The sequence below is a fragment of the Bidens hawaiensis genome, unplaced genomic scaffold (assembly GCF_021521415.1).
Source record: "Bidens hawaiensis isolate Kalapana, Puna unplaced genomic scaffold, B.hawaiensis_p1.1 tig00037129_1, whole genome shotgun sequence".
NCBI classification, from domain to species: Eukaryota; Viridiplantae; Streptophyta; class Magnoliopsida; order Asterales; family Asteraceae; genus Bidens; species Bidens hawaiensis.
Window position 1 is genome coordinate 86,838 of NW_027496464.1, and position 9,251 is coordinate 96,088.

Consider the following 9,251-nt stretch of genomic DNA (forward strand, 5'->3'; position numbering starts at 1 on the left):
TTGTTTTTCTTGATTTTTTTTGGGGGTGGGGGGGTGGTTAGGCCACAAATCATTCTCACCTTTCTTATTTGTGTTACCTTTATATTTTAACTTAACCCTATATAATATTAAGGGGCGGATTTAGGAGGCTTGAGGGGTAGCTTGAGTTACCCCTCAACTTCGTCGGTGAAGTGTAGACATTTAAGGTTTTTAAGATTCTTAGGAAGCCAATATGAATATTATGTTTAGTAGTTTAATAATATCATCCAGAAGTGTAATAATGTCTATCAAACATCACTATAAATTTCTTGGACTTTATTTGCACAGGTTCGAAAGTTTTAGTCCACAATCCACAGTGGCTATTGAAATTCTATTTATTTTCGTAATGACGCTTTTTAGGTTTAAACCCTTATTATTTTGATGAAAGTTATTCTATGTTACTACTTTACAACTATTGGAGGCCATTGAAATTCGTCGTTTTTTCCCCTTCTATATAATGATCTTAGAGTTTGAGCCCTCAAATATATATTTATTCGGTTTTCAAACCTAGTTTTTAAATTCGATTTGTTCGATTTAACCGAACTAATGGATTAAATGTGGGGTGTCGTTAAACTGTTGTTTGGTTGCCAATCCAATATTCACAATTTTGTATGTTTTTATTTTGGTCATAAACTTTTGGTTTTAGGATACATTATATCAATTTAAGTATTTTGTTGTTGTATAAAACTCAAACGACTATTAGAAACACAAGCTGAAGTAATTCTAAGCATCATTGTTGATTCGACTGATTCAGTATATTTCAATTTTTCTCGGTTTTTAAAATAACTAAATTCAAATCGCTGGCCACTGCCAAATTCAGATCATATCAATCATCGACTAAAAAAGAATTCAAATCCAAAACAAATCAAATAAATCGTTAACCGAAGCACTTAACACCCCTGGACACGATTAATATCATGTCTAAATAAGTTTAACCGATTAACCCGTTTATAACACGATTAAACCTGTTTATATATTCTTTAAAAAAAACATATAAATTATAAAATACTCGCTCTTTATATCAAGTTAAACCCTAGCTCTTCTCTTCTTCTTCTTGGACTGAACCTCCCTGTCGGCCGTTGTTTCTTCCTGAAAGCTTAAACCCTAGTGAAGTGATAATATAATAATATGGCAAAAGGATCAAATGGTGGTCGCAAAACACCTCAAAAACCCATTCATGTTTTATCCGATTCCGATATGGACGACGAAATTGATGTTTGTAAGCCTCTAAATTAATCAATTAATTTTACCCAATTCACTTTCTTTCAATTTGAATACAAAATTAATTTATTTTTCTATCTTTGTTTCAGTTCATAAGCAGAGAGATGTTGTTCCATTGGACTTAGACAACGATGTCGGAGACTCCGATGAAGATAACGTCCAACATGTCTTTGAAATCCAGGTTTTAATTGGAATTAATTACCCCCTTCTTTTTAATAGTGTCAAGTTGTTGATTGAATTTTATATAATTTGATTTGTAGGATGAGAGTGATGAAGATGACTCTGAGGAAGACACAGGGTTTGCTGCAAAAAGTATGATTTTTTTTTTTAGTTTATAAGTTTTGCTGAATTTAGTTTATAAGTTTTCTAGATTTATATAGTTTATAGTTTTTACCAGGGGTGTGCTCGGTTTCGGTTTCTTTTTTGGGTTAAAATGAGCCGTTGGTTTTTTGTTTTGTTGGATATCGTTTGGGTTTGGTTTGGTAATGCCATTTGAGCTTGGAAATTCTGGGCTGGACTGGAGAATGAATTTTGGTTTAAAACAATGAACTTGGGCCTAAATCATTTGGTAAATTAATAACTAGTTGATTTCATTTGAGTTAACATATTTATTAAAATTTTATGAATGCGGCGTTCCGGTTCGGTTCTCTCTGTTTATGTTACATGCAAATCCAAAACCGAACCGAAAGTTCAGCTTTTACAACAACCGTACATTCCCACAAATAGCAAAGCTATTGGTAGGGTTTGGGAAGTGTGTGACGTTTTCAAACTTTACCTCTATTTTTAGGGATAGAGAGCCAACACTAATATCAAACAGTAGAGTAAGTTCGGCTTTTACAAAAACATGAAACCAGACAGTCAGTTTTTGTTTTTGTTTGTTTTTTTGGTTTTATGCGCACTTCTAGTTTTTACATTAGCTTATGATTTGCATAATATAAGTTTAAAAGATCATATTCTAATTTTCTATTATCACTTTCACTTTCATAGTTGCAAAACAACACAAAAGTTTGAGAGCAAAGCTCGGTGGTGCTGCGGATGAAACGCAAGATGATGTCGAAGATGAAGAGAAGAAAGAAGTTGTATGGGGAAGGAGTAAGAAGGTGTACTATGAACAAGATAAGGTAACTTGTTATATTTAATTTGAAGTTTATTAACTTATGAATCACATATTTATTATATTGTAAAAAGGGAGATTTGAGCGAGGAAGACGAAGAGGAAGAAGAAAAGGAGGTCGTGAGGCTCCTAAAAGAGAGAGCAAAGGCATATTCAAACGCAGATCACGGTCTTGAAGATGAGAGTGAAGATGAACCTACATTTGAGGTATGCATTTATAATATGTTATAATATCAGTTTTTCAGAAGTTATTGCTTATAGTTGATTAAAAAAACTTTTTATTTAATTAGAATCTGAGTAAGGGAAAAGGTAGATCAAAACCTATTGTGGGCGATGATGCTCAAGAGGAAACCGACATCCAGGTAGTTACAAAGGATATAAACGCTTTGTCAAAAGAAGAACAAACGGAACTTGTAAACAGGTGAGTTTCTTTAATTCATTATAATATGTTAATGATTTTTTTTAACTATAATAATTCAATTTAAACATTTTTTGCTTCACAGTATAGCGCCAGAATTGGTCGGTTTGTTGTCGGAGTTAAATGAAGCTGTTGACCAGCTCGAGTCCAAAGTTGACCCAATTTTAAGCAAGGTATGTTTATTTATCTTTATTTGATCATTATTTTTTTAAAGAAACTAAAGTTTAGTCTAAATTTTTTATGTAGCTTAAAGAAGAAAAGAATGTAAATAAAAACGCTGTTCAATATATGGAAATAAAGAAACAACTACTACTGTCGTATTGTCAAGCAATCAGCGTTCATCTTCTTCTCAAATCAGAAGGTCACCCCGTTCATGATCACCCAGTTCTTGCACGCATTGTGGAGGTTAAAAACTTATTAAATAAGGTTAGTTTAGTAAATTTACTCTTTTTCTATTTATTTTCATTTTTATTATCTGCTAATTGTTGGAATTGTTATTATAACAGATGGAATCACTCGATGAAAATGTATCAACTGACATTGAAAATTTTATCAAAAACCATGCTACTACTAAACCCGAGGATTCCCATATGGAGATTGAAACAGTTGACTCTAGTGCTTTGGTCAACAATTCAAATATCACCGAAACGCAAAAAGACGTTAGTATATTTAAAACATTCTGTTAATTTTTTCTTACTAGTTTCATATATACCCTTGCAAATTCGAAAAAAACTTATACATACCAAACTAAGACTAAAAACATCATTATTACCCAACTTTAATGAATGTTTACTTAATGACCATTTTACTCCTTTTAATTATATTTGTTTAAATCCTGATGGGCATGCATGAAACTTTGGAGTTTTAGAAAAGGGTCAAAAATATTTTTAAGCTAAAAATAGGTACGCACAAAAATTAAAGTGAAAGTTGGGCATATATGAAACTTTGAAGTTTTAGAAAAATAAGGGCAAATTGGCCATCTATTAAATTGATTTTATTGAGTTGGGTTTATTTGATATTTCAACTACTTTATAAGGGCATATATGATATATTTAGCTTGCGTCATGTTTATAGTCGTATATATGAAATTGTCATAATCTTTTATTAGGCGTTATGTTAACTTTTTGTTCACTGTTTTTAGTCTCGTGTGGAACCCATGGCTGATTCTACATTGGCTTTTGAAAATGGCGGGAAACGTAAGCGTGAGAGTGAGAAAATTGGGTTGCAGAGTGCGGAAATGTTGAAAGTTAGAGCTGCGCTTGAGGAGAAATTGAAGCAGAAAGGTGTATTTAATTTAAAATCATCAAAAACCGATGGGGTTAAGAAGAATTCAAAACCGTTAAACGGGTATTTTTTTTAATCTTTTGAATCATTTGGTTTTGCTTCAAAATGTGTCTTTAATTGGTGTTTCCTTTAATTTAACAGAAAGCTAGAGGCGCGTGATGATTTTGATGATGACGTGTTTGATATCGAAGGAAACCAAAATAAGTCTTCAAATAAGTTGTCTCAGCTTGTAACCCGGACGAAAAAACCAAGGGTATTTATAAGTTTATATAACATATCTTTTATTTATTTTAATTTTAAAGTTTCGTGCGATAATGCGTTAAAAGTTAAAACAATTATCAATGTCTGAAGGTTGTATCTGGAGACGATGATTTACCGAAACGAGATGATATTGGAGAAAGGCGAAGAAAATACGAGATGCGAATTTTGACAAACGCGGGGATTCATTCTGATGATGATCTTCAAGAAAATGACCGTAGTACCCCTGAAGATGATGATGAAGAATACGGTGAGACCGGAGATAGTGATAGTGATTCAGAATCCGATCTTTATAAACAAACCAAACTAAAACATGACGCCAAATTAGCTGCCAAATCACAGAAATATTCAAGGTATTTTTATATTGTTAACGTCAAATATAATGAAATTTTCACATGTCAACATAATGGAAATATTCCATTTTGGTTTTGTAGAAACCGGATTTCAGTTCCTGCAGCATCTGAAACTCTGGTAGACGGAAAACGTCACATCAATTATGAGGTAATTATTATCATTATAATTAACGTTTTGTTAGCACGTATTTATGGTGTTTTTGTTAAAACTCAACTCATGGCTTTGGGTTGGTTTTAGATGGAGAAGAATAGAGGGTTGACTCGTAAGCGCAACAAGGATCTCAAAAACCCGAGAAAGAAATACAAGGTATGTTACATTGAAAATAAGTTTTATGTAAGTTGTGATATGTGGCTGTAACGTCTTTTTGTCGTGTGATGTTAACGTGTGCAGATACAACACAAGAAGAAACAAGTTGCGAGGAAAGGACAGGTACGGGATGTTAAAAAGCCCGCTGGTCCGTACGGCGGAGAAGTTTCTGGAATCAATACTATTAGCAGAAGCATCAGGTTCAAATGAGGATTTTTTGTTGTTTGTGTTGAAGGATAATATGATGAGATTAACACAAATTTTGTTAGATGGTGATATGGAATTTCTATATAATTGTTGTCTGTGTGTAAGTCTTATAATAACATTTTGATTATAATAATCTGGCTTGCATATTCGATGTCTGGAGTCCAAGGAACACGTGAAGCTATACAGACAACACTAACATGTCACACAAGTCGTATGACGGAGAAAATGATCTTTTAGGGTCGTATATCGTGTTAAACTGGTGTAACATATATGCCATAACGTTATTTGCGGGGTCATATGAATTGGTCTTGTCAAAATACGCAACACATGATGCGATACGCTATAAAAAAAGGTGGTTTGATCACTAACAAAATCATACACCCGGTATGAATAGATCACATTGTGTTTGTATAGCATCAGTGGTTTCTCATCTATAGCAGTTTCTTATGTATATAACAATGGAAGTGATTGTGTGGCGGGTGATTAATTAATTTAAAAACAATTATAAGGCTTAATTATTATAACTTATATATCGACTAGGATGTGATTTATGTAGAGGTTAAACTCGTTGAACATTATGATTTGTTGCATGACAAAGATTATCCTGTACCAAGATTTTAACTATAAATTAGTGGTGGCTAATTACAATAAATAATGCTAAAAATTAAGTTTTATTACCTAAAAGGTGATGATTTATATGGGGAAAAAAAACACCATCAAAACTTCAGATTTGAAATCAACTGGTATTTACTTGATGTTTTGATTGAATTCAAGAAACACAGAGGCAATAGCAAAGTAAACTTAAAAACAATAACGTAAACATTCAAAACCGTCTCGGTTCTTAGCAACAAACCAGTAACTAAGAAGACTCTGAGTTCAGCCTCAAACTTCCATCCTAAATCTACATTTCAAACAGATACTTGGACCCGAATGAATTCAACAAAACACCAAAAGAAACATAACAGTCATTTGTATAATTAGATATTCATATCAAGAGCTTCAGTGCATGTTAGGACGAGGTGCACGAGGACGAACCGGGGTCTTTGAAGGACTCACCCTGCATCATCATAACAATAATTATAAACCATATCATATCAACAAAACAAGCTTCAAATATTCGATTAAATTTTAAAACAAATAATTTTTTTTTTGGTTAAACCATCACCTTATGGGCAATGTTCCGAATACTGCACCACTACAGTTCAGTGCTGCAATTGCACTCTCAGCCTGCAAAAACCCAAACACATCAAATTAGTTAATTGTAATTATTTTATATAAAAACCACATGTAGAAAAGGTAAAAATTAGCAATGATAAAAATCTCAAAAAGGCAACATATTTAACAAAATATTTTAACTCTTTTCATGGCAAATTGAACATAAAAAAGAGTTAATTACACAGATGGTCTCTGTGGTTTGGTCGAAGGAACAAGTTTGAGTACTAGCTTTGAAAAGTTGCATGCCTAGGGTTCGTGACTAACTTCTGTATTCAAGGGTATTTTGGTCATTTTTCTACACTTAACAGAAAAGTCAACAGAAGTTAGTTACTAGTTTTAATACCCAAATTTGTTAGAAAAACTAAAACCGCGAACCCTGAACATGCAACTTTTAGAAGTTAGCACTCAAACCTGTTACTTTGCCCAAACCACAGAAACTATAATATAAATCTATGCAACCTTTTCTTGTATAACTACAAACCTATAGATAAAAATAATTCTTTCTGCTAATTTATAGGCTATAGCAAAAAAAAAAGTTCCCTTTTCATTTTGTAACGTTATTTGGTTACACAAATACAAAAAATACATCAAAAGAAAACAGCTAAAAAGTTTAGAAGAAGTAATTAATTACCATCACAAACTCAACAAATGCAATACGAGTCGAATGATGATAGTCTCCTAGCAACCTCAAACGATAAACCTATGAAATAGTAATTTCAATAAAATATAATTAACAATTAAAGAAGCAATAACCATTTTAAACATCATATATTAGATAACCGACAAACCTCTCCACAAAACGATTCAAAAAAGAGCTTAACATCCGCTTGAGTAACCTGCTTCATACAAATAAAGATCACGTATATGCAAACAAAGTAAAACCCTAAATAATAATCATAAAAAAATGGAAAATCATTTAACTCACCTTCTTATCAATGTTAGTACAATAGATAGTCCGTGCACACATCTCCCTTTCATCTTCAGACTAAACACAAACATACATTTGTAAAGATTTCCTAAATTTAAAAATTAAAACTTAAAAAGTAAAGATTCTTACCCTCGGTAAAAAGGTTGGATTTACAGGTGCAATCGCGGTTTTTGAAGGAAGTACCCTGACCGGGTAGTAACCGAGCATAGTTCCAGCAAGACTCAGCGCATTCTTTGCACCCTCTGCAAACACATTACAAACATATAAGATAACAGAAAACATAAATTAAATATATATTCAAATATTCACTTGCGTATAAACGGTAAAGTTTACAACTTCACATACCCTCATCAGTAAACTCAATAAATGCAAACCGAAGAACCGAATTCGGGTCACCACATATACGACAATCCACAACCTAAACGTATTGATCAAACTTCAAACAATCCGTTAACAAAAAATCACATCATCATCACTATTCGGTTAACCGATTTACCTGTCCACAAGTGATAAAGAGAGCTGCAAGCTGTTCTTCAGTAACCTAGTATCATGTATACATCAAATGAGCAAACAATAACCAAAGCCATAAACTCATTAAACAAGCATACAATATTATTCACCTGTTGATCAATATCAGACACATGAACAGTTCTCCTAATCACATCTTCTCGTTGAGCCATATTCGTTCGGTTATTCATTCTTCGCTTTCCATGGTTAAAGTTACCCTTCTTCTAACCAACCATCAATATCACAAACTCAACACAATCAGCAATTTTCATCACCAACAACACATAATTTCAATAATAATAATAATATTAAATAAGGTTAAATATTAAAATTACCCTTCTAGCATTAACATTAGGAAAAGTTGTCTGATTAGTCTGCAGCATAAAATCACTAGCAACGGCGGAGTAACCAAACGGAGGTCCGGCAGGCGGCGGCAGAAGCAACGGCGGCGCGTGAAAATGAGTCTTGACAAGCGAGGGTGGGACAAATTCCTCAGCCATGGGATTCAATTTGGACAACATTTCAGCCAAATCTCTCATCTCTTTCTTTAAACCCTCATCCTCATGATGATCCACGCCGTTGTTCATCTTCGGCTGATGATGGTGATGGTGATGATGATGATGATGATGATCGTTTTATTCGACAAGAGTCATGGTTGATTATATATATTATCACACAGTAGCGTCAAAAGGGTGTGTTTATTTCAGCTGATTTATAAATCAAGATTTGACCTTTGGTTAAAAATAATAAAGGGTCTGACAGACAGACAGAGGAGTATTCAGCAAGAAATTAAATATAAATAAAATTATTATTATTATTATTACCTGTTGGAGGATGAGGATCCTGAAATAGAGTGTGTTTAGATCATCGATTGCAGCTTAAAGAACAAAATGAAATGAAATGAGAGAACATAAATTTATTATTTCTTTTTTTTTTTAATTTACTTTCTTTTAATAATGAATCAAGATTCCCTAGTTTTTGTCTTCTTCGAATCGTCACTTTTGTGCACACTACTTTTGAGACATGCCATAAATAACCCATAAGTTTCACCAACAAAGGGGTATTTCTATTTTGGTGATTAGGCCTATGGATAATGGAGATGGATGCTAATAATCATGTCTATGCTTTTATAACTTCATTATAACTTTATTATTTAAAAAAATGTTGGATTAATGTGTTCTAGATTTGAAAATTATGTATCAATTCGTGAAATTATTATTTAGGAAGTAGTAATTAAATATTAAGTTAAAAAATAGGGATATTATCGAGGGTTACTAGGTTGGATGGCTGATTATAGAAACTGCAAATCACACCGTCATTGGATGCAACATCGGCAAAGCGATAATTCACTAACGTTCTTCATTTTCGAATATGCTAGGATGGTGTACAAGCGCTACAATAAGGGATGGTTGTGGGCGCATA

At 32.9% G+C, this 9,251-nt stretch overlaps 2 protein-coding genes across 3 annotated transcripts; one reads left to right on the top strand and one right to left on the bottom strand.

Annotated features, from left to right (window-relative positions):
- Positions 1–1,033: 1,033 nt before the first annotated feature.
- LOC143588975 (protein THALLO-like) lies at positions 1,034–5,182 on the top strand. Its single transcript, XM_077069846.1, has 15 exons — positions 1,034–1,237; positions 1,329–1,420; positions 1,500–1,551; positions 2,227–2,360; positions 2,428–2,559; positions 2,643–2,773; positions 2,856–2,943; positions 3,017–3,196; positions 3,277–3,429; positions 3,912–4,117; positions 4,196–4,307; positions 4,406–4,665; positions 4,747–4,813; positions 4,904–4,972; positions 5,057–5,182. The coding sequence occupies exons 1-15, from the start codon at positions 1,147–1,149 to the stop codon at positions 5,180–5,182; spliced, it is 1,893 nt and encodes a 630-aa protein (XP_076925961.1). The 5' UTR covers positions 1,034–1,146.
- Positions 5,183–5,986: 804 nt separating this feature from the next.
- LOC143588973 (polyadenylate-binding protein-interacting protein 11-like) lies at positions 5,987–8,555 on the bottom strand. Of its 2 annotated transcripts, none has more exons than XM_077069844.1 (10): positions 8,165–8,555; positions 7,943–8,050; positions 7,819–7,863; positions 7,668–7,740; positions 7,452–7,564; positions 7,320–7,379; positions 7,183–7,230; positions 7,026–7,094; positions 6,345–6,406; positions 5,987–6,236 (listed from the first exon to the last, which is right to left on the bottom strand). In XM_077069844.1, the coding sequence occupies exons 1-10, from the start codon at positions 8,414–8,416 to the stop codon at positions 6,179–6,181; spliced, it is 888 nt and encodes a 295-aa protein (XP_076925959.1). In that variant the 5' UTR covers positions 8,417–8,555; the 3' UTR covers positions 5,987–6,178. The 2 variants fall into 2 exon arrangements, with proteins under 2 accessions (XP_076925959.1, XP_076925960.1); XM_077069845.1 differs by having other exon boundaries at positions 7,943–8,053.
- Between the last annotated feature and the right edge of the window lie 696 nt (positions 8,556–9,251).